The 25,790-nt window shown below is 36.4% G+C and overlaps 1 protein-coding gene across 1 annotated transcript in view; it reads left to right on the forward strand.

Moving 5' to 3' along the window:
* Window positions 1–16,572, forward strand: part of IFIH1 (interferon induced with helicase C domain 1) — a 53,577-nt gene extending 37,005 nt beyond the window's left edge. The window contains exons 7-16 of the mRNA XM_077760988.1: window positions 447–664; window positions 1,924–2,040; window positions 3,932–4,055; window positions 4,565–4,843; window positions 5,417–5,676; window positions 8,217–8,366; window positions 10,077–10,238; window positions 13,670–13,860; window positions 14,393–14,486; window positions 14,585–16,572. Coding sequence (XP_077617114.1) covers window positions 447–664; window positions 1,924–2,040; window positions 3,932–4,055; window positions 4,565–4,843; window positions 5,417–5,676; window positions 8,217–8,366; window positions 10,077–10,238; window positions 13,670–13,860; window positions 14,393–14,486; window positions 14,585–14,767 — 1,778 coding nt within the window. The 3' untranslated portion in view covers window positions 14,768–16,572. The remainder of the gene's footprint in view (window positions 1–446; window positions 665–1,923; window positions 2,041–3,931; window positions 4,056–4,564; window positions 4,844–5,416; window positions 5,677–8,216; window positions 8,367–10,076; window positions 10,239–13,669; window positions 13,861–14,392; window positions 14,487–14,584) is intronic.
* The last annotated feature ends 9,218 nt before the right edge of the window (window positions 16,573–25,790 follow it).

The following is a 25,790-nucleotide window of genomic DNA, read 5'->3' on the forward strand; positions in this document are numbered from 1 at the left end:
ATGATAATAATTAAGTTCAATGTTAAAACAAGGCATAATTATTCTGTTTAAATGATATGGTTTTCATTTGACATAAACAAGCCCTCACCACTTAAAATTAAATGTTTTATTAAAGAACAAAAGTATAATCCTGAATTAATTTGGGAGAATATATGCAGGATTGAATTCTATCCCATAACACTTTGTGCCTTTATACACTTTTTGAAACTAATCTATCAAATAGGGACAACATGTAACAGGAATAATTTCATGATTAATATACATGGACTTCTGGATGTACAGGTGACTGACATAGTCAGATTGCCCTCTTAAAAAGAGGTCTGTGCCAAAATCCTGCTCAAGAAAAGACCACCGTGTTAGCTCAGTTTACTAACTTAAAGGTACTTTTTTTTTTTTACTATACCTTGCTGGTATGGACAAATGAACCACTCGGATTTTCTTTTAAGACTTTTCCCTCATCGTTATTGATGAATGCCATCACACCAACAAAGAAGCTGTCTATAATAACATCATGAGGCGTTATTTGAAACAGAAGTTGAAAAACAATAAACTCAAGAAAGAATACAAACCGGTGATTCCCCTACCTCAGATACTAGGACTGACAGCTTCACCCGGTGTTGGAGGAGCCAAAAGGCAAGCTGAAGCCAAAGAACATATTTTAAAAGTAAGCCATTAATTTTATGTATAACAACGACGACAGCAATAACAACAACAACAAAAACCTAAAGCAAATGCCAGTGCTTCTTGGGCTTTTTGAGTAAGATTAGGTCCAAATGCCATGGAGTACATAACAGAAGGTATTTCATGCTCATTGATTAAGTGAATTCAGTATGCTTTAGTTAAAATAAATATATCCAACCTTATGCAAAATAGTAAGATGCCTTAATAAATTATTATGGCACAGAGAAATATCACAAAAATTATGGAGTGCAGATAGAATAAATGAAAACTTGAGGCAAATGAAATACCTTATTTTAAATATCTACTCTTATTGTTAAACTTAATGATCCATTTGATATAGAAGTGTACAGTCTATCTCTCTCAAAGAATAAATAAATAAACATTTTAAAACAAAAACTATAGAATAAAAGAGGCATCTGGGTGAATTTCTAATTTTCATAATACTCCATGAGTTTAAAAATTGCGTATTTTCTTCTGTGCCTTTTTGTTCCCTGTGATTCTCAGATTCTGAATAATTCAAATTAAATGGGAAAAAGGGGATATGAGAATCTTTTTTTGAAATTGTACTACTTGTCAGCTGCCCCTACATGGTAACATCACATAAAGCACTATTGTTGATTTCAAGTGTTGAATGAATTCAGAGAAACCCAGGAAGTATGTTGGCACTAAAGCAATTGCATTTATATTTTAATTCCCTTACTTTAAGTTGGATTCCATAAAAATTATGTAGAACAGACAGAGGCATAATTATTGGTTCCAAAATACAGTTTATTATGGGATTAAAAACTAACATCAGTCTAGATTTCAGGCACATCCAGGCTTCAGCTGCTCCTAGCTTTACATTGTCCTTTTTATGAGCAGAAGAGGGTAGTAATCTGATCCAAGGATGTTAGGATGACCTTTAAAATATCTCCTATAATATGGTTATCTTATAACCGTTCTTTGCTGATCTTTTTTATTTACTATACTGTTTCCATATCAGTTTTTCCAGATGGCAAATGGAATTTAAGAAAGAAAATAAATACACTTCTTTTCTGGAATTATCCACCAATTAATTTAGAAGCTTCTTTTTAGTCTGTCAAGATAAATGTACTGGTTAATCAGATCCACAGTAAAGCAATATTAAAATGCTGTATTTAGCAAGCCATGGTATTTATTTACTATATGAAAGATAATTCTATATTGAAATCAATTGAAAAGGAAAACTAAATATTTGAACATTGAAAAAAATCTCTTTTTCAGATATGTGCCAATCTTGATGCATGTACCATTAAAACTGTGAAAGAAAATATAAGTCAACTCAAAGGCCAAATAAAAGAGCCATGCAAAAAGTTTGCAATCGCAGATGACACCAGAGAAGTATGTTGCTTAAAGTTTTATATTTTTTAGATTTATAATACCATACTCAACTGAAAGATGCAAAGATTATTTTATACAAACCATCTGAAGAATATTATCTTAAATTTTTAGCAAAATAACTTACAGTTTTCTTTTTTGTTATTAGACAGTAAAGTACTGCTGTGAATTCTCTGTTCCATTCTTCTTTTAGTTTTCCAGTTTATATGAAGAAAAGTGATGGAGGTGAGGGTAGAGAGGGTTGTATAGGTAAATTAGAAAGGTTACTATAGTTCATTTTATTCTTTTACCTTTCGTGATGAATTCCAGGACTGGTTTTCAGACATTTCACAAAGGAATTTTGTTGCTACCAAATTACGGTTGGTAATGATAATGGGAATTCTTTCTTAAGAAAACACTGACACAGTAGTAAAGAAGTAAAATATTTACTTTAATGGTGCTTTTGAAATGAGTATTTTCACTGATTATAAAAACGAGCTGAGTTGGTTTGGACGTTATGACCATTCATTTGTAAAATATAAAAAACATGATAAGTTTTAGCTCTATGTACTTTGTAATAAATGTAGTCATTGAAAATCTACCTCATAGGATGTTAGGATTAAATTACAATATATATAATGGACAATATTGTATTTTAAATATACTAGGCACTAAATCAGTGTTAGTGACTGATCTCTATAGATCAATTGTTGTGAAAATTCTGAAGAAGACTACTGTCTATTCCACCTGACCTAGAACATTTCAATATAATTTATTTTCTTTCATTTTTTGTTGCTTATTCCATTTTACTTAGTAAATTTAAATGCATGTTTCTACTCAAAATCATGTTTTTTTAAAAACCCCACAACATCCTCATGATATATTTTTAAAAGAAGCTGCCATCTTACTTTTTAACTTACTTAATTTAGGTATGCTTTTTATTGAAGTATAACAGACATATAGAAAAGTACAAATTTGTAAGTGTACAGATTGCTGAATTATTATAAGGTGAACACATCTGTATAATCAAAATGTAGACAGAACGTTTTCAGCACCCAAAAGAAACCTTTTTCTCCTTCCAGTCACCTGTCCCCCAAGGAGATAACTAATATCCTGACTTCTAACACCAAGATTGGTTTTGACTCATTTTTAACTTTATTTAAAGGAAATCATTTAGTTTGCACTCTTGTGGGATTGTTTTTGTGTTTGCTCAACTCTCTTAACTGTTTATGAAATTTGTTAGAGGGCCACCTGTATAGTTCAGTGAGTTAGTGCCCAACTCTTGATTTTGGCTCAGGTTCTGATCCTGGGGTCTTGGGATCGAGACCTGCATCAGGCTCTGTGAAGATTCTCTCTCTCTCTCTCTGTCTCTGTCTCTCTCTCTCTCTCTCTTTCTAAAATGAAAAAAAAAAAAACCCTCTACTTAGTTAACATACAGTGTTATAGTAGTTTCAGGTGTACAATATAATGATTCAACAATTCCATGCATCACCCAGTGCTCATCGCAAGTGTCTCTTAACTTTTTATTTTGCTAGAAATAATACTGAAACCAGTTCTTCAAAAGGGAATGTTTCTTAAATTACATCACAGTCTCTAAATAATTGGGGTATTGCTTTAACTTATATATTTTAAAATACTGTTGGCATTCAAGTTTCTTATTATTCGTTAGTTTTATATTTGTAAAACTTTTAAAATGGGAATTCCAGTGGGGGTACATGATGTTGGTGTGTGTGTGGCTTAAGGGTGGATTTCTGATAAAAAGTAAATGTGCAAGGAAGTAGTCAGAGATTAACTTGTTAATTTGTCTAAACAAGGAGTATGAACCAAATTTATTATAACATGGAAATTATTTTAACAAAGGTAATGTTATTTAACAACATAAGTATGTAAGAATAAGTGTATAATTTATTTTTAGGATCCATTTAAAGATAAACTTTTAGAAATAATGACCAAGATTCAAAGTTTTTGTGAAATGTGTCCAATGGCAGATTTTGGAACTCAGCCCTATGAGCAATGGACCATTCAAATGGAAAAAAAAGGTAATTGGGTTTTTGACCTAACACTTCCATGTTTATGCCAGGATTTCAGATGATCTATCATATAATCTCAAGCAAACTGAAAGTAAATAGAATATCAGATGGAATTTCTCTGTTTGAAGTAGTACAGGGATGTACATGTTCTAATTTCTTACCTACAGATGGAAAGAAGCTCCAATCCATCCATTTTCTCTTTATTTCCAGTCTTTCACTTATTGTATGTTTAACATAGTAAGATAAATATTAGCATTTCTGTCTCCAAATGCAAACTGAACTGAAATGTTTTCCATGCCGTTCTTCTGAGTCAGCAAGGATCAGATAAGTGTAATTGCTGATAACAGAGCTCTGGTAGCCAGTCTAGGGGTTCAAAAACGTTAAGAGCTCAAGGTGTATTTTGAGCCTTAACTTGCCCGTTTCAAAAACAAGTATCGTAGACATATTCAAGTTTACAGCACAATTTTAGGGGTGTGCTTTTACCATTATTTCACTTCACATCACATGTTCTTTCATAGCTGCAAGAGAAGGAAATCGCAAAGACCGTGTTTGCGCAGAGCATTTGAGGAAGTACAATGAGGCCCTACAAATTAATGATACAATTCGAACGATTGATGCCTATAATCACCTTGAAGCTTTCTATAATGATGAGAAAGAAAAGAAGTTTGTGATCCTAGAAGATGATAGTGATGAAAGTGGTGAGGAGGGGAACAATGATGGTGATGAAGAGGAGGATGATGACATCAAACCTTTGAGAGTTGATAAGACAGATACATTTCTCATGGGGCTATTTTTAGGTAAGAATCAATGTGACGTTTACTGTGTATGCTCATGCATTTGCCTCTTTGGCATGAGCTCACTGCTTCTCAAAAGCTCCCCAAAAAGGCTCTTTAAAAAATGTTTATTTATTTATTATTTTGAGAGAGAGTAAGAGAGACAGAGGATACCAAGCAAGCTCTGTGCTGCCAGTGTAGAGCCCGACATGGGGCTGGGTCCTGCAAACCTCAAGATCATGACAAGAGCTGAAACCCAGAGTCAGACGCTTCACCAACTAAGCCACCCAGGCACCCTCCAAAAGGCCCTCTTAAAATAATCTTTCATTTTGAAAGAAGAAATCCCACTTACATTAGGGCTCTTTCTAATCGATGGGTTCCAACTTGCCATTAATTGCATAATCACCATCAGTCATTCAGCCACCTGGTTTTATTGTCGTCAAGACTGCAATACATTTATTTATCTAGCTAGCCTGATTATTAGATATAGCGCAAGATTAACTGTAGGTCAACTACGTATCTCAGTATCTCATTACATAAAATCTCCCAGTGTGGTTATTCACATGTTTTACAATTCAAACTAATTATTTCCTAAAGAAAACAATGGAACCTTGAAAACGCTGGCTGAAAACCCAAAACATGAAAATGAGAAGCTGACCAAATTGAGAAACACCATAATGGAGCAATACACAAGGACTGAGGAATCGGCCCGAGGAATAATTTTCACAAAAACACGACAGAGTGCATATGCCCTTTCCCAGTGGATTACTGAAAATAAAAAATTTGCCGAAGTAGGAGTCAAAGCGCATCATCTCATCGGAGCTGGACACAGCAGTGAGTTCAAGCCCATGACACAGGTGAAAACATTTTCCTCATGTTGTTATTACTCTTCCCAGATTCATTGTAGTCTTTTTTTTTTCCATCAGTTCTCTTGCCACCCCACAAATAATTTTACGGAATGGAACACTTGTCCTTAAAATAAAAATGGGAGTTTAATAGCAATCTAATCTGTGACATTTGATAAGCTGAACATTGTGTTAGGAGTCACGTTTTTCACATACTCGGAGCAATTTTCAAAATTGAGTTTCCTTTGCAAAAATGATTGACATTTAAACTTAGTAACAAAATGCAAAAATGGTTACAATATCATATCAAGTGGAAGAATCAAATCCCCACCAAAGTATGTGCATTATAATTAGAAAAATGTAGAATATGTTTGCATAGGATGAGATCTGTAAGGCAACTTGGAAAAATTAAGACATTTCGTGTGTTAAGAGATTTGGGACTATGAGCGATTTTCTTTTCCTTTTAAAGATTTGTTTTGTTTTGTTTTCATTTCATTATGCTACTTATCATGTGCACAGTAAAAATCCATGGGAGAGAAAAGAGGCACATGTAGACATTACAAGCCTGGATTGTTAAGAGTAAAATATTTTAACATTTCTGAAGTCATATCGACTTTGAGACTTGAGGGACAAAGGGACACTTCAATTCTGCTATGGTCATCATCATTCAGTACAATGGAGCAAATTAAATATTTTACTGTTTGCTGAAAAATAATAGTTCTTGAAATTTTATATGATAATTCTCAATATACTTACTACATGTACTCAGTTAAAGTTGCCTCTGACATTTATGCCAGAAAAAGAAAAAACTGTTTTCCTTGGGGAAGGAGCTTACTTCCTCCTTTGTGACAAGAGCTAGTTTTGTTAAATTATTTCCCTTTTGCCCTGCCTTTCAGGAAGCTCACAAGCAAAACTCAAGTTCACTCTCTCAGCCTCTGTGTTAATCCTTACAACTAATATATCTATATCCTTCCACTCCTGTTTTTGAGTTTCTATTATATTAGCTTTAGTATTATGACTTTGGGTATATGTGGCCTCAGCTCCTCTTTGAAAAGAGGTGAGGTACAAAAGGAAAGTATGTTATCCAGCTACTTTTTGTTCCTTAGCCATTTCACATTTGAGGGCTACCTACCAAAATTGCCTTCCTTACATCCCACATCCTCACCTTGTGAACAGAGTTGGACTTATTCTTTGGGAGAAAGAGTTGGCATCTACTATTTGAGGGTCTGATGCTGTGTCTGAAAGTCTCATTATTAAAGTACTCTTTTGAGTACCACACATATCTGCTAAAACCCAATTAGACGTATGCCTTTATCAGTGGACCTGAGTGCCAGAGGGAGAAAGTATCAGAGAAGACTGGGCGGGGCTTTTCTGCACAATTCTTTAGAATTTAGGAGTAAAATAAAGACACACACTGCCTCTAAGAAGAGAAGGAAGGGGATAGGAGAACACAGTCTCGTCTAACATGTTTATTTTTGTTTAATGTTCGGGGATAAAAGACAACATACATGTGCACCAGAGGCTAGACTGACTGGACCAACAGCTTTGATAAGAGTAGTTGCGAGAGTAAAACCATACTGGCCATATGGAGCTGTGTTTATGTTCACCTGCTCCTCCTATGCAAGGGCCAGAATGCATGTTTTATTCTCTCTCCTTTTTAAAATTTATTTATCTATTTTTGAGATGGGGGAGGGCCTGAGAGAGAGAGAGAGACAGAGACAGAGAGCCTGACATGGGGCTTGAACTCATAGACTGTGAGATCATGACCTGAACTGAAATCAAGAGTCTGATGTTTAGCTGATTGAGCCACCCATGAGCCCCTATTTCCTTTTATTAAGTTTCAAAATTCAGAGTTTTTTCATTTAAGTGTAGTTTTAAAATTGTGTTTTCAATAAGTTATTATTTCATTTCTATCTAATCTTCTCTTTGAATAGATTATATAGTCACGTCTCTCAGGGCACACCACTGCTCTCCAATCTTCTGGCTCCTTCCCCAGAGGCAGCCAGTGTTTTCAGTTTCTCACATATCCTTCCAGAAATATTCCATAGGTTTCATGCTTGAGTGACTCTTCAAGTGACCAAATGTGGGGTCGATTGTATTATTTTCTCTGTGGCTCAAAATTCAACAATCTTTAAAAGGGTCACTGCATCTTATTTTCTGAATATTAAACATTCTGAAGTTAATGTAGTCAGGAGCAAAGCCCACTGTAGTTTCTCATTGCTCTATCCTCTCCTCAACTGAAAGTATCTCCTTTTTCCTCTCTCCCAAGTCACTGATCAGTTTATTTCCTTGGCAAAAAATGATGGTCTTCCCACTTCCAGAATGGTTGATGGAAATATTTTTGTTATTGTGTGGTAATCCCAGATTGGAAATCAAATGTTGTCTTACCATCATGTCTTTGTTCAATGCCAAAAACAGATGGCAGTGTATCCGTGTATGAGCTAATCCTTTGATTTGCACTGACCAGTTGCAATTTATTATTTCTTCTGCTAATTAGAAGATTATAATGTGTTTAGCATCACAAAGTTTAATTTATTACAATGTTTCTACAGAATGAACAAAAAGAAGTCATTAGTAAATTCCGCACTGGAAAAATAAATCTGCTTATCGCTACCACAGTGGCAGAAGAAGGTCTGGATATTAAAGAATGTAATATCGTTATCCGTTATGGTCTCGTCACTAACGAAATAGCCATGGTCCAGGTACACTTAAATATCTCTAATATGTTAATTTTTGATTTTGTGTTATTATTTTAATTGTTTTAGCAAAACAGCACAGTTGTAAAAATACATCTGTTCTTCTAAAAGAGAAGTCAGTTTGCATTGTAATCAAACACCAAATCATTATATTGCACACCTGAAACTAATACAATGTTATATGTCAGTTATACCTCAATAAAAAAAAAAAAGAAATCTTGCAGAGTTGCATACTACTGTTTTTTATGGTGTTAATTCGTATGACAACTGTTGTATTTTTAATTTTATTTTTATTTTTTATTATTTTTAATGTTTATTTTTTGAGAGAGAGAGAGAGGGAGAGAGAGAGAGCACAAGCAGGAGAGAGGCAAAAAGCAAGGGAGACACGGAATCCCAAGCAGGCTTCAGGCTCAGCTATCAGCACAGAGCTCAACGCGGGGCTCAAACTCATAGACCGCGAAATCAACCTGAGCCACAGTCAGAAGCTTAACAGACTGAGCCACCCAGGCGCCCCAACTGTTGTATGTTTAAACAACTCTTCTTTGGTTGTTATTTCTATGTCCCAAGACTCTTCAGAAACATGATGCTGGCCCCATCTGTAAGAGTTAAAAGAGGCCTCTTCATTCCTAAGATGTCTGTGAGCTCCCAGCTGGACCAGGAATCTGAAATGCAGTGTTCCTAAAATGTCTGACAAAGTAATATGCACAAACCTTGAGGATCTCTACTATTTCTGCATTCTCCTCCCAATTCTTATAATTTTTCTCTGTGGAATTTTTCATAATAAAATGTCGAGGGAGGCAAAGTTATACATGCAAAACAAAAGTGAAATGTCCTAATTTTCACTTAGTTTCACTTTATCTTGTACCCACAATATTTTAACAATATAATTGTTGCCTTTCATTGAGTGTGTAATATTCTTCCTATAAAATTAACTAAAATCTCTTTTTTAAACACATTGAGTTGCATCCCTGCTTGGGAGACAAGCCATGGAAGACTAAGATAACCAGACAGCCATCAAATTGGGAAGTAATTGAATTTCAAGAGTTAATTTGTTAGTGGCTTATAACACTGAATGCATTTTTCTTACAGATATTATATGTGCAGTCAAATGCTCTTTCCCTGTTTCATACAGATAATATAGTTGGTAGTTAGGTTCCTGGGCCAGGCCACAACATTGTCTGTTACTCAAAATGTACCTAAACATTACTTCCTAAAGAGGATTGCAGAAATTAATCATCATGTTGAGTCTGTTTTCATGCGGAAATCTGCTCAAAATCCAAAACAGATACCAGGAGCAGAAATGCATTTTCAATAGTCCTGGTGTTAAGGTCAGAGATACCCCTTCTTTCCATCTATCCCTTCTACCAGGCTGGAAGAATAGCACTCCAGTCTGTCAAAGATGCTGGTTCCCAGGGTTGAGAGAAGGTTCCTGGGAACAAGCAAGGTGGACAGAATGGTCTCCTGTAATTTAAGGTTTTGAGGGTTGGTGTGGTGACCTAATTACATCATTGCTCTAGACCATTGTTTCTGCATTAAAGTACCTTTTGAATTTCAAATAACTGATTTACAAAAAATGAGTAATAGCTAGCTTTACTGAGAATAGAGAAATTACTTGAAGGCTGGGATACTGAGCAGTCAATACCATTCCAGACCAAAAATGAGAGAGTTGACAGCAAGACATTACCATTCATTTATTTGATTTCTTTATGTTCTCAGGCACGAGGTCGAGCCAGAGCTGATGAGAGCACCTACGTCCTAGTTGCCCACAGTGGTTCAGGAGTTATTGAACGTGAGATAGTTAATGATTTCCGAGAGAAAATGATGTATAAAGCTATAGACCATGTTCAAAATATGAACCCAGAGGAGTATGCTCATAAGGTATTGTTTTTTGGACCTCTCTGAATTTATTTTTCACTTTAAAGTGGCTGCATGTGGTTGCCACTGATAGCTTTGTGGCTAAGTCCCAAGACAGAAATTGTGCTTGAATTTTAAGTTCCAGTTGGATGAGCTGTGCTTAGTCCATATTCACATACAAAGAATCAAGATCCATGATGAGCAGAGATTGTCAGGCCACCATTCCAGTGAAACCAACCATAAATTTTGATGATGTAATTTAATCTCCCCTTGTTCAGAAAGACCAGTGCTGTTCACCCATTCAAGCCAACCTGGCAATTTTGGTTTGGTTGAATCTGTACAGGCACAAATTTTTCATTGTAGAAATATTTAGGAAGTGCCTGTTCTGTGCCAGGCAATGTTCTAAAAAGAGAGAACATAGTAGCAAACAACACAGATAGACCTCTACTGTAAGAAACTCATATTCTATAGTATACATAGTAGAATTTGAGGAGGAGAAACAAGAAACAAAAATGAAGCAAGAAATATATCCCATAAGGACAAATCCTAGAGAATTAGAATAAGACAACATGAAATGAGTCATTAGATGAGTACCTTTTAGATTGGGTGTTTGGGGAAAGTCACTTAGAAATAGAGACATTGAGGTTAGATCTGAATGTTAAGAAAATACATAATATGTCATCTAGCTGCATCTCAGTTTACTAATATAGAGTCATTTAAGCTTCAAGAGGAATGCCGTGAAGGAAGAATGCATTTCTACAATATTTCAGGAAATCCCCCATACCACTGAATTAAAGACTGTAACTACTATAATAGCAAACAATCCATTTAGAAGAAAATTCACACCCTTGCATATGGGTGTGAATGTTAGTTTCTTAACATTGGAATTGGCTCTACCCTAAATAGAGTTTCACGAAAGGGATGCTTTTAAATTGGTGTGCATTGCTATAACCAACTCCAAGGTTTCCTGGCCAGGTTTCTACACAAACTTGTATTTTAAAACCCCTTTACATATAAGGCAAACCAAACATTTGATAATGTCAGATCAAACATCTGTGGCCAAATAATGTCACTGGAAAGTTAATCAAGTGGATATTTTCAAAAATTGATTTTTTGAGACTAGTATTTTGGGTAAACTCTAGGCCACCTCTGGAGTTTATGAGTCAAACTTTTCCAGATTATATCTACAATAAGATACAGTCTCTTTGGGGGACCCAGAATTGAGTACCTTGTTAGGTTTCCTTTGGCTATGAGCCCTACCCTCCTAAAGCTACTTTAGGCTAAGAAACTCAGAACAAGGATGGGGGGGGGTACATTTAACTACTGTTCTATGCAGCTTCCTCAGAAGACATTGCTAGTAGGCCCCAGCACTCCCTTCTTCTGAGTTAAGAATTCTTCTCAACACAGCGTTTAGGCAGCCACTAAAAAATGGTGAGCCATGACACAGAAGATGAGGTCTATTTTCCATGTCATACAGAATCTGTACATAACTGAAGGCTTCTAAATCAAACTTTTAGAAACAATGTGAAGATTTGAAGATTTTAAACATTTTCCCTGGCAAGGATCCAACAGCTTTCCCGACACTGTTACATTTTATTTAGACTTTGACTGACTATAATTGTACCTCTCATGTATTTACTATGCTTTGTTTTCATTTGTTGCCCCTCTAATTATTTCATATTCTTTACTGTTCTTCACTACTTTAGAACTAATCCTTTACTAGTCTTTAGTATTGTAATTAATTAATTTATAGGGTATGTGTGAGGGAGAGGGGCAGAAGAAGATAGAGAATCTTAAACAGACTCAGTGTTCACTGTGGAGCCTGACACAGGGCTGGATCTCACAACCTTCGGATCATGACCTGAGCTGAAATTAAGAGTCATACTCTCAACTGAGCTACCCAGGCGCCCCTATTCTTTACTATTTTAAAACTAATCCTTTAGTTTCCGGTGTCCTGGTTACATACCCATACACTAACCTTGGATTTATTTTTATCTTTTCTGTTGCACCTATAGGTGTTTCTTAATTGCCTGCCATGTACGTGGTCCCATGTCAAATCATCATAATATCATGCAAGAACAACCTAATTAAACTTGTAGGGAACATAATACTTCAATTTTTTATATTGTTATAATTTACACAAGACCTAGTTTTTATACTTGTCCAATTAAACTATTATATGGCCCACAGGTTGCTTACAAGGTTTAGTTCTCCTTTCTGTAGTAAATATGGCTGTCTTGAATCAGGTAAGAGCCAGAGATGGGCCATTCAGCTTTACTCATCAGCACTGATAATTTACTTTTACTAAAAACTTCCTCTCAGCCCTCAGGAAAACAATATCGTACTACACAATTTAATATAAATTTGCCATCTATGAGAGTTCTAGTTTGGAGGTAAATTATTTAAGAACCAGGCTTTCCTAACATGAAGTTATATAGGTGTGAGTCCTGGCCAATGCCTATCTCAGATTTTGTGTCTCTACATTGTTTGTATTGTCACATAAATTTTGCCACTAGTCACAGAGCCTGGAATACAGGGTTAAGGTCTTATTCTCTCATAAAAAAAAAATTTGACAGTCTAGATCCATATGATAGCTCCATGATGTCATGAGGAAGCCAAGACTCTTCTGTCTCTTCTCTGCCTTCTTAGTATTTGGTTTCTGTTATCCAGGTCAAAGAGAGTTTTTTGGTTTTTGTGGAGTTTTTTTTCCAACAACTGTCACATGATCATTTTAGGCAGAAGAAGAAAGAAGATGGAAAAGACAAAAAGTGCAAATGGCCGCTATATGATACTTCAGCCTTTCTAGAAATTCTACTCAAAATCTTATGTCTCATTGCCCACTGGCTTGGAAATGTTGTCATGTAGCTAGCATATTTCCACCTGGAATGAAATTTTAGTTCTGTTCCCAGGAGGAAAGGATTCTGGGTGGGAAACTAGTAGTTTCTGCCACAAATGTGTAAAGAGGAGATTGAGTAAATTAGCAAAAGGTCTAGAAAAGGTTAAAGAAACTGGTGGGGGGTGGGGAGGAGCTTATCACAAGTGGGAGATGACTGTTGGTAATGTAATAACAGTGTTTAGGTCTTCAAAGGGATTCTGTGTAAAAGAAGTCTTAGACCTATTTTATGAGACAGAATTAAAACTAATGGCAAAGGAGAGAGGTTGTAGGGTGAAGTGTTTTTTTGTTTTTATTTTGTTTTTGCCTTTGCTTTTTTTAATATTGTTAAGGACTTTCTCACAGTAAAACTTGTCTAAAATGGAAAAGGTTGTTTTCTGAACACATTTCCATGATTATATGCAAAATTCTTTGGAGGCTATCGCCTCATTATTTTTATTTCTAGACTATGGCCAAGTGTACATTTTCATTACTATTTAAGATATCTGACTTCCAGGAGACTTACTTCAGTGAAGCTGTGGAAAAAAAAAAGAAACATTGAATTTTTTTTTCCTCAATGCAGATTTTGGAATTACAGATGCAAAGCATAATGGAAAAGAAAATGAAAAACAAGAGAAGTATCGCAAAGTGTTGCAAGGAAAACCCATCATTAATAAATTTCCTCTGCAAAAACTGCAGTGTGGTAGCTTGCTCTGGAGAGGATATCCACGTAATTGAGAAGATGCACCATGTCAACATGACACCAATATTCAAGTAAGTCCAGGGACACTGAATTTTAAATTTCGTTATAAGAAATGAAGCAGGTTGTATTGTGAATGTTCTTCCAAAATAGTACAAATGAGATTCATTATTTTTCAGAACTTTCCCTCCTTTAGCCCCCAAATGATATCCCTATTTCAGATATCATTTTCTCAAATATATTGCAACGGGGCAAGGAGGGAGGAGGGAGAGACCCAAAGCCATTTTGATACAAGGCGCATCAGTTTGGTGTGTAGTCATATTTGTTCTCAAAAGTGTGGACAACTCCAGTCTAGTTAAAATAATCAACAGACTATTGACAATTTGGTGGCTGAAAGAGGCCACCAAAAGCAACATGGCCCTTGAGAGATGTATGTGGAAAGGGAGCATCTGCCTGATGATCTGCAGGGGTAGGAAGGAGAGACAGGATAAGGTGGCGGATATACACGCAAGTTGATGAGCTTCAGGTCCAACAGCATGTGCCCATAATTTGCATATCTGTCCGTTGCAAATTCTCAGGTATTTTTTTACTCCTTGATAATTTTAGGGAACTCTACATTGTGAGAGAAAACAAAGCACTACGAAAGAAGTTTGTAGACTATCAAACAAATGGCGAGATTATATGCAAAATATGTGGTCAAGTGAGTAAATTGTTGTGGGCTTATGTTTACTGTGGCCACAGGGAGTTCTTAATTGGATGTGCATTTAATTTTTCCTCTCATTCTCTTTTGTTTTTTAGGCTTGGGGAACGATGATGGTGCACAAAGGCTTAGATTTTCCTTGTCTCAAAATAAAGAATTTTGTAGTGGTTTTCAAAAATAATTTACCAAAGAAAAAACAATACAAAAAGTGGGTAGAATTACCTATCACATTTCCGGATCTTGACTATTCAGAATATTGTTTGTTAAGCGATGAGGATTAACATTTGATTTGAGAAGATTTAAAAATATTATCATCTTAACATTTAATTTGATTTTGATTAGTGTTTTTACTATACTAAAGAACTGATGTGAGGATTAATAAAATCATTGCTTTACTCTGTGTTGAGCTGCATGGAGGAAGACAATGTACTATGCTTTCAAGTATCTATCTTATTGGTGGGCTGGGGTAAAGAACACCTGGCAGTAAACCCATTAGTATGGAGCATTATGGGACTGTGGAAATAATACTAGAATATAAAGGAGGATCCAAGGCACCACTATCAATCTTGTCACTAATCTTCAAAATGAGATTGATGAAATCAGTTTGGTTAATCAGTCCTTATTGGTGAAATCCTTATAGTATTATTTATCTTTGCTTTCATTAGCTTTCTATTGCTACACAACAAATTCCACAAACTTAGTGGCTTAAAACAATAGTCCTTTACTATTGCACATGTTCTGGAGATCAGAGGCCTGGACAGGGTCCTCTGCACAGGGTCTCAGAGGCTGGAATCAAGTTATGAAGCAAGTGATGTTTTCATCTGGATATACTGGATGAACACTGAATTGCTTCCAAGCTCTTTCAAGTTGTTGGCTGTCATTTCCTTGCAGCTGAAGATGGGGATTCTTGTCTTCTTGCTAGCTGTCGACTGGGGATCACTCTGAGCAAGTAGGACTGCCCTCACCATGTGGCCTGCTCGCAAGGCTGCTATTTGCTTCTTCAAAGCCAGCAGGACAATCTCTCTCAGCTGCTAAGATCAAATCTGAACTGTATTCACAGGAGTGACTATCCTGCCCACACTCATTAGGGGATTTTGAGGGCATACACACCAGCAGACTGAAATCTTGGAGGCCATCTTAGAATTCTGCCTTTCACACCACTTGCCAAGCATTTGTGAGTAAGTGAAATGTGTATTCATATGAAAGCACTTTGAAAAATATGAAATCACCATAAAAGACAAGATACTATGAAGCAGCAGCATCAGATAGCTTAAGGCTTATTTTTTCAGCTTTCCCTCCATGGACATAGCACTATGCTCAAAAATTACCTAACAGTAGGAATGGTGTCTAAGTCCAGATTATTTATTAATACTTATAAGATTACCTGTGTTAGTAGGGATGTCTAGGGTTCATACAGGATTTAGCAGGGAGCAAATGCTTGATGTTACAGAGAAAATACCTACCTCCACTTGCCCCTAACCCCAGAGAGAAGGGTAACCTCTCCATGACTGTGATACTTCAGTGTCTCTGAAGTAAGTATGATCATTTGGAGATGGGCACAAGGCCCAGCATTCAGAACATTCTCACAGTAGACAAACAACCTTTTTGGCTTAGAAGAGCCACACAATGGAGATGAATTCACATTTGACCATTTTAAACCACACTTACTCACATGATGTGCTGCATGGAGAGTGTTACCTCCTGTGACTAAACAGAAACAAAATGTTAGAAGGAGTGAAAAAATTCTTATGTGGTTTTGATGGATTAATAAATGCAGTCTAACATTAGCTTTTCTTGATGAGAACCAAGCAAAGATGACTATTAACCAACCAGAGCTCTTGGAAATGCCAGAGGACAAAAGAAGATTGTGGTTTTCTTAAAATACTTTTTAAAAACTCCAGCTGACTGCATTTAAAGTATTGCTGTCTTCTAGAACATTTTGGAAACTATGTAGGAAACCAAATGCATAAAATAGCTAAATGTACTACAGTAACATATGTAGACTGTTTTTGAGGTGTCAACAAATATCAGGTTTTTTCATCTGTGTTTTCCAGTAATTTTTTTCAATAAAGAAGTGTTATCTCTACCTTAAAGTTTTAAAATGTGTGTTCCAAATAGTATAAAATTTAGTATGTAATGGTACCTGAAAACTCAAAATATGGGGCATGTAATCATTGTAGCATTTTGATTGATCGTTACCAAACAGTTTAATACTTACATTATTTGGGGATCATTTACAGGATATTCTCATTACATGTAGACGTCAGTCTGGAGTGGAAGGCCTAGGCCTAGTTTTAGGGGCACTTTGGGTAGCCTCATCTCACAGGTGCTGTGTTTCCTATCCTGGAAAATGAGAGACCGGATTAAATGATATCAAAGGTCTCTTACAACTCTAGCATCACCATACTCTATGCTTCTGGCTCCCTGGCTGCTTTCATTTTAAGACCTTGTCTAATTGTGGTAATTACTTGTGGGCTAAATACCTGGCAGGCATATTACACATTTAAAAGTAACTCATACTTGCTAAAGGGCAGTTGCAGGGGTCTCACAGGGAAGGTCCTTTGGCTGGAGTCCTAGATCTCAAAGTGGGTTTGAAAGGCCTGAAAGTGTCAGGAAATTTTAGAACAAGCATTTACAAGTCAGTAGATCATTGACCAACCTTGGGGATAAGAGATGTAAAGGTTTTATACCAAAAGTTGGAGACCATTTAAGACCATATGAAATTAAAATAGAATAATTTACAGTTAATACAAACAACTTGAATGTAAGGCATTGAGGCAGCATATAAATGAATAAGAAATGGTTTTTCAAAGGACCATGAGTACACATCATAAGCAGTTGTTGAAAGCATAAAACACTGCAATTTAGTATCTCAGAGTGTTATGCCTTAGGGAAAAGAAGGCTTCTGGTGGTGCCTTCAATTCAGTTGAACATCAAGCCAAAGAGGATTTAAAGTTTTCCGTCATTGTTGCTTTTCATATGTGAGGAATTCAAACACACTTATGTGCAGATGGAAAAGAACAATAAAGAGTGACAGAAGAGTAGCAATGTTCAACCCCAGAGTAAACTGCCTATTGGGTGTTACTGATAATTCCTGCCAAATGATGTTGCTGCAGTCTTTTCTGGGCACCCTGATCCTTTCTCAACAGTGTGTCTTTGCACATGGTTGGAAACCCTTCTTTGCCATCTCTCCAGCAGACATCCTTTATGCTCCACACAGATGAAACCCATGTGGCACTTCCCAGCATCTAGCACAGTTCACGTTGTCGGAACTAGAATGTTGGCATGAGCACTGAGTGTTGTATTAAGTGATGAATCACGGGAATCTACCCCCAAAACCAAAAGCACACTGCATACACACTGATAACTGTATGTTAGCCAACTTGACAATAAATTATATTTTATAAAATTAAAAAAAGTAAAAAAAATAAAAGGAAACATATAAAAAGAACTAGAATGGAAAGAACATGCAGGGGGAATAACGTCCACTCACCGTGAGCATACCAGAGCCTGATAAACAATTACATTAGTCACAGCAGTAAAGAATAAACAAGAAAATTATTTCATTTCCTTATAAGAGTTATAAAGTTCATTTGAAATAACCATAAGCTTCTTCAGCCTCCTTCAGTTTGTGAATTTCTCCTTAATTAGCCATACCAGATATAGAATTTTCATCTTTGTTTTTATGGGGAGAACATGGACTGAGATATAATTGGGTTTGGATCCTCAGTAGCTTTGTGACTTGATCTGAGACTATATTTAATACCAACCTTGAGGCACTGGCATGAGAATTTGGATATTGCATGGAACATACCTAGCGTTTGGCACTTAGTAGGAATTAATGTATAGAATATAGTAGTGAGAATGGCCAGAAAAGCAGCAACGGTTGTAATAGAACAGCTGTAAGTATAGTATAAAAATGGTAAACCTGAGATCTGTGTTTGATAATAAGTAGGATACTTACAGGGCTAGGACCCCACATCCAACATTTAGCCTAGAGGGCTAATCCCTAGAGGTAAGAGGTGGCTGTAATGAAACATAATCGCTATGAATATGCTACTCAGTGTCACTAGAGGGAAGATTTAATGTCTATATCTATAGGCCAACAGAAAAATAGGCATTAATATGAATACAAAGATCAACACTGATTTATTAAGTTATAGGACTTAACTACGTCTATTGTGTAGGTACAATTTTAATTAGATCCTGTCTCTTTCTTCAAGAATAATGTGATAATGTGGTTGTACTGACCTGGTCAACAACTGCATGTGACCATGCAGATTGAGAGAGAAAGAGAGAGATTGGGTTGTAGCATGTCAACAGTAATTGTGGTCCAACACAAATGACGATTGTCTTTTATTTGTTTCTACATCTTTAAACTTTTTAGTCAGATCATAGGTTATGAAATATGAACTATGGGTAGAAAGCACTGTAGATTTTATTTTGTAATTTTTAGATATTTTCCACACAGAATATTACCAAGTTCTTCTGTACACGAAGTTAATCATCCCATAAGATCTCATTTGAAGATGAAATTGGCTCTGAGCCCTTTTAGTTCATAATTTTTAAATCCACATTAAAGACCAGATCCTAGGTGGGGCTATAGGAAGAGAAACAGACTTTATAGGAAGTAATATTTAGCCATGCAGTTGATATTTGGGCCACTATTTGAATATATTTGATGAAGCATGTTAGTTTTTACATAGTAATTTCATAAATGGACCTAATTTTTGACACTTATGGAAAAAATTATTTAATTCAGTTGTATGTATAAAGTAATATTGAACTAAAATGAGCATTTTTTAAACTTAAGTATTTCCTTCAAACACTGTCTTCTGCTGTCTCTTATGAATGCTTGTACTTTGCTGTAAACACATAGCATGAATGGACTGTTGGATGGTTAGTTCTTTCATATTGGTTCACTTAACAAGTCATAACAATGATCATGATTCATCAAGCTGTACGGATTTGTATAATACTAAAATGACCAAAGCAACTGATTTAGTGTTATTTTGGATAGGGTTGCCTACCTGAGATTAATATCAATTAAGTACCACATCAATGTTTTTATTGCTAAATTTACTTTTTTCTTAACATTTTACCCTGGTTTATAATTTCATGACTTTACTTTCCACAATTTATACCAATAATTGTGATAACCTGTTGAGTTCGAAATTGCAACTTTATTTTAAGGATATGATTTTATTTATTTTCTTTATTATCAAGTTGATTTCCATATAACACCCCGGGCTCATCCCAACAAGTGACCTCCTTCATGCCCGTCACTCATTTTCCCCTGTCCCCCACCTCCCTATCAACCCTCAGTTTGTTCTCAGTATTTAAAAGTCTCTTATGATTTGCCTCTCTCCCTCTCCTCTATTTTTTTCCCCTTCCCCGCCCCTATGGTCCTCTGTTAAGTTTCTCCTATTCCCCATAGGAGTGAAAACATATGGTATCTGTCTTTCTCTGCCTGACTTATTTCACTTAGCATAATACCCTCAAGTTGCAACTTTAAAATGATTTATCTTATTTGACAAGCTTATCCCAAATCTTGTGATGTTTCTAGTATATAATTAGACTAAATGGCTTCTCCTACTGGAAAAGCCTATTGCCTACTAACTTCATGGCAAAAGCTCAGTAAAGGCCCTAAATTTTGTAATGAACAACTTAGTTCAGTGTTCTGTTGTTATCACTCATTTGTTTTGGGATAAAATGCAATCCTCAAATGACTACCTGCAAGAAAGAAACAAAAGCGTGTCATTCCATGTAAAACACTGTATTCCATGCAAAAGAAGAAAAAGAAGAGAAAATGAAGGTAAAAATGGAATAGATAGAAGCCAATGAAATAGAAGCAAAGAGATAAAAAAAAAAGATAGCTACATTATAACACATAGACAAAGAAATAAGAACAGAAGAAGAAAAAATAAATTTAACTGAGGGATATTCATACATCTAATAAATGGTCAATTGTTTCCTTTCTACTCATCAAATACTTTTAAGTCTTCCTATTTGTAAGGCACTGTATTTTAGTCACTAAAAGTAAAATAAGGATCTTGTGCAAGGGATATTTTTTTTCCCAGTGGTGAGGACGTTTTACTCAATAATGAATAAAATAAGGATCTTGCTTTTAGGATTCACTTACAGAGATTAGCCATGTTCATAAATACCAGTACGAAGACAATGACCAATGTCACAAGAGAAGGGAAGGAGAGACTACTTCCAACAGGGATAGAAGAGAGAGGATTGCATTGGATTGTGGAGTGTCCAGGAGATTTTTCCAAGTCTTATTTAGGGTTTTCCCATCTTTGGAGTGGGAGAGTTGAGGATGGATTCTACTAGATATAAGAAAAAGGAGAATACCTGGTAATGCATAAAAGAAGACTTTACCATCAAATATGGTTAGAAAAGGAAAAATCATTCTAACTATATTTAGAATAAAATATTTTAAAGTATATAAGTTTGAAATATCTTACAGATAAACATGCCATTTGATTTAAAATATCAGTAAACTTTATTTACCCAAGTAATTTTAAAATAGTTAAACTAATTTTAATAAGTTTACTAAGTTTAATAAGTTCAACTCCACAATAAGGGGTTTGAAAAGAAATAAACTAGTGAAAAGGGGTGCCAGCTTCTGATGTAACAGTCATCGGGAGAGGTCAAGACTTCTCTAGATGGAGACAGAAGTGAGCAAAAGATTGTGAGAGGCCTGTGCTTTGGTCGCATCCATCCTTTTCAAAAGATGCCTTGAGACCCAAGCCTATTTTTCCAACATTGTCATAGACAAAGGCCTCAGCAACTGGCCTAGCAGTCATCCTCTGGCCCATGTAAGGTCACTACCTCATAGTCATCTGACGGATAGAATATCTAAACAAGCATAGTTTGGTCTCGGACAGATGGTAAGATGGCTAGTTTGGTACCCTGTACATCTTTGTTCACAATATCCAATGATTAGGATACTTCTAAAAAAGTTTTAAAATCTGCTTCGTAATGAGTGCTCAATCTGACTGCACTGTGTGGCTAGGCATATACCGGGCAATCCTGATGATGGTCTTCAACAAAGAGTGATTTTCGGGAGGTGAAGAATGGATATAATAACATAGATGACTCTTAAATGGGTATTGTGGAAAAAAAAAAGGGAGGAAATTTTTGTAAGGGGATCCAAAGTTTCAAACCTGTTTACAGGCTGAGGAGCAAGAGCTGAGAAACAGGGAGAGATTTAAGACTCAGGGAGAAAGGAGGGCATAATTGTTGTCGCAAAATGCACAGGAAGAAGGAAGTGGATCAAATAAAGAGCAAAGGAAAAGATGAGAGTAGTTGCCTCTGCTGCTGCTGTAGTGGGGGGGAAAGTAAATATGAAAAAAAAAGATACGGTTTATTGTAAAGGTACAAAAGCAAGAGGCTGATGAAGTTTTTCTGCTGGCATCAATCGCTAAGCTACCTGCTGAGTTGGGTTTTGGATTTGAGGATGGACATGGGGAGCCAAGGAAAGCAGTAAGGATTTTTAACATGCTTTGGTGAATGCAAAACAACTGATCAGAAACTGAGGAATAGGATTACCATGCAGTAGTGGGACTGGCTGATTTAGAAATAACAAATATAGAGCTAATCATTTAATTAATACTAATGTGCAAGTTACTGGACTATCTTTTGATATGTGAAAGAAAAAGATCAGACTGTTTAAAGATTTGATGGGGTCAAAAAGTTTTAAAATGTTATGGTCACCCAGATAAAGCTGGTCCAGTTTGTGACTTCTCTCAGCACAATACTGTATTTAGAAGAAACCCAACATCAACATCTCTTTAAAACTCCTCAAAAATTATCTTCCTGAAATCCTGTGTTCTTTATCTCCCCTACTCTTCCTCTCAGACTATTCCTCTTATAATGTAAATCAGTATGATTTTACTTGTTTATTTCTTTTCCTCCCTCTGTTCACTCACCCTCGGCTTTATGGAACCTTGAACCACAAATGGTGTTTTCCACATTCCCTATGCATTGGGAAATGGGGAATTTTTTGTGTGAATATTCATATTAACGTGTTTTTAGTCTCTATAATAATGGAGAATAACAGTGCCTGTTATGAATTTATTATCCCTCATCTCCAAATTTACCTTTTTTATCTGGTCTCTAAACATGCATCTGGGCCCTTCAAGGATTTTTACTTTGCCAGATGGCATTGACATTAAACTGCCTGTAGACAGTTCTAAAGACAATGCAGAAAGAAAAGGTTTTGCTTCCTGGTTCTGGTGCATTTGCATGGCAAGCTTCTGCAAGGGTGGGTGGCCTCTCCAGAATACAGTTCTTGTAGGACACGTGGCTTTCTCCAGCACCCGGGTCATGATGGCAGCAGTGGCCAGCAGCTGCGTCTCCTCCAGGGCTCTGTGTACAGTGTCTCCATGAACACCCCCCGTGACCCCCTCACCGTGAACAACTTTCCTTGGGACCAAGATGGCACATTTCCAGCCACCTCAAAAAGGCAGATTCCCAGCAAGTTCCTTTCAATAATGTCCAGGTGCTCTCTCCAATAAGGTCTGAATCTCATCCTTGGATATCTATCTCAGCCACAAGGAAAGTGGCTGCTGCTTCATGTCTCTGTTATTTCTGTATTCTCTAGAGTTCTTTTCACTTCTTATTAATTAATNTTCAATAATGTCCAGGTGCTCTCTCCAATAAGGTCTGAATCTCATCCTTGGATATCTATCTCAGCCACAAGGAAAGTGGCTGCTGCTTCATGTCTCTGTTATTTCTGTATTCTCTAGAGTTCTTTTCACTTCTTATTAATTAATCTTCTGTTANAGAGATTAGCCATGTTCATAAATACCAGTACGAAGACAATGACCAATGTCACAAGAGAAGGGAAGGAGAGACTACTTCCAACAGGGATAGAAGAGAGAGGATTGCATTGGATTGTGGAGTGTCCAGGAGATTTTTCCAAGTCTTATTTAGGGTTTTCCCATCTTTGGAGTGGGAGAGTTGAGGATGGATTCTACTAGATATAAGAAAAAGGAGAATACCTGGTAATGCATAAAAGAAGACTTTACCATCAAATATGGTTAGAAAAGGAAAAATCATTCTAACTATATTTAGAATAAAATATTTTAAAGTATATAAGTTTGAAATATCTTACAGATAAACATGCCATTTGATTTAAAATATCAGTAAACTTTATTTACCCAAGTAATTTTAAAATAGTTAAACTAATTTTAATAAGTTTACTAAGTTTAATAAGTTCAACTCCACAATAAGGGGTTTGAAAAGAAATAAACTAGTGAAAAGGGGTGCCAGCTTCTGATGTAACAGTCATCGGGAGAGGTCAAGACTTCTCTAGATGGAGACAGAAGTGAGCAAAAGATTGTGAGAGGCCTGTGCTTTGGTCGCATCCATCCTTTTCAAAAGATGCCTTGAGACCCAAGCCTATTTTTCCAACATTGTCATAGACAAAGGCCTCAGCAACTGGCCTAGCAGTCATCCTCTGGCCCATGTAAGGTCACTACCTCATAGTCATCTGACGGATAGAATATCTAAACAAGCATAGTTTGGTCTCGGACAGATGGTAAGATGGCTAGTTTGGTACCCTGTACATCTTTGTTCACAATATCCAATGATTAGGATACTTCTAAAAAAGTTTTAAAATCTGCTTCGTAATGAGTGCTCAATCTGACTGCACTGTGTGGCTAGGCATATACCGGGCAATCCTGATGATGGTCTTCAACAAAGAGTGATTTTCGGGAGGTGAAGAATGGATATAATAACATAGATGACTCTTAAATGGGTATTGTGGAAAAAAAAAAGGGAGGAAATTTTTGTAAGGGGATCCAAAGTTTCAAACCTGTTTACAGGCTGAGGAGCAAGAGCTGAGAAACAGGGAGAGATTTAAGACTCAGGGAGAAAGGAGGGCATAATTGTTGTCGCAAAATGCACAGGAAGAAGGAAGTGGATCAAATAAAGAGCAAAGGAAAAGATGAGAGTAGTTGCCTCTGCTGCTGCTGTAGTGGGGGGGAAAGTAAATATGAAAAAAAAAGATACGGTTTATTGTAAAGGTACAAAAGCAAGAGGCTGATGAAGTTTTTCTGCTGGCATCAATCGCTAAGCTACCTGCTGAGTTGGGTTTTGGATTTGAGGATGGACATGGGGAGCCAAGGAAAGCAGTAAGGATTTTTAACATGCTTTGGTGAATGCAAAACAACTGATCAGAAACTGAGGAATAGGATTACCATGCAGTAGTGGGACTGGCTGATTTAGAAATAACAAATATAGAGCTAATCATTTAATTAATACTAATGTGCAAGTTACTGGACTATCTTTTGATATGTGAAAGAAAAAGATCAGACTGTTTAAAGATTTGATGGGGTCAAAAAGTTTTAAAATGTTATGGTCACCCAGATAAAGCTGGTCCAGTTTGTGACTTCTCTCAGCACAATACTGTATTTAGAAGAAACCCAACATCAACATCTCTTTAAAACTCCTCAAAAATTATCTTCCTGAAATCCTGTGTTCTTTATCTCCCCTACTCTTCCTCTCAGACTATTCCTCTTATAATGTAAATCAGTATGATTTTACTTGTTTATTTCTTTTCCTCCCTCTGTTCACTCACCCTCGGCTTTATGGAACCTTGAACCACAAATGGTGTTTTCCACATTCCCTATGCATTGGGAAATGGGGAATTTTTTGTGTGAATATTCATATTAACGTGTTTTTAGTCTCTATAATAATGGAGAATAACAGTGCCTGTTATGAATTTATTATCCCTCATCTCCAAATTTACCTTTTTTATCTGGTCTCTAAACATGCATCTGGGCCCTTCAAGGATTTTTACTTTGCCAGATGGCATTGACATTAAACTGCCTGTAGACAGTTCTAAAGACAATGCAGAAAGAAAAGGTTTTGCTTCCTGGTTCTGGTGCATTTGCATGGCAAGCTTCTGCAAGGGTGGGTGGCCTCTCCAGAATACAGTTCTTGTAGGACACGTGGCTTTCTCCAGCACCCGGGTCATGATGGCAGCAGTGGCCAGCAGCTGCGTCTCCTCCAGGGCTCTGTGTACAGTGTCTCCATGAACACCCCCCGTGACCCCCTCACCGTGAACAACTTTCCTTGGGACCAAGATGGCACATTTCCAGCCACCTCAAAAAGGCAGATTCCCAGCAAGTTCCTTTCAATAATGTCCAGGTGCTCTCTCCAATAAGGTCTGAATCTCATCCTTGGATATCTATCTCAGCCACAAGGAAAGTGGCTGCTGCTTCATGTCTCTGTTATTTCTGTATTCTCTAGAGTTCTTTTCACTTCTTATTAATTAATCTTCTGTTA

Source organism: Crocuta crocuta, unplaced genomic scaffold (genome assembly GCF_008692635.1).
Source record: "Crocuta crocuta isolate KB4526 unplaced genomic scaffold, BGI_CrCroc_1.0 scaffold153, whole genome shotgun sequence".
Taxonomy (NCBI): domain Eukaryota; kingdom Metazoa; phylum Chordata; class Mammalia; order Carnivora; family Hyaenidae; genus Crocuta; species Crocuta crocuta.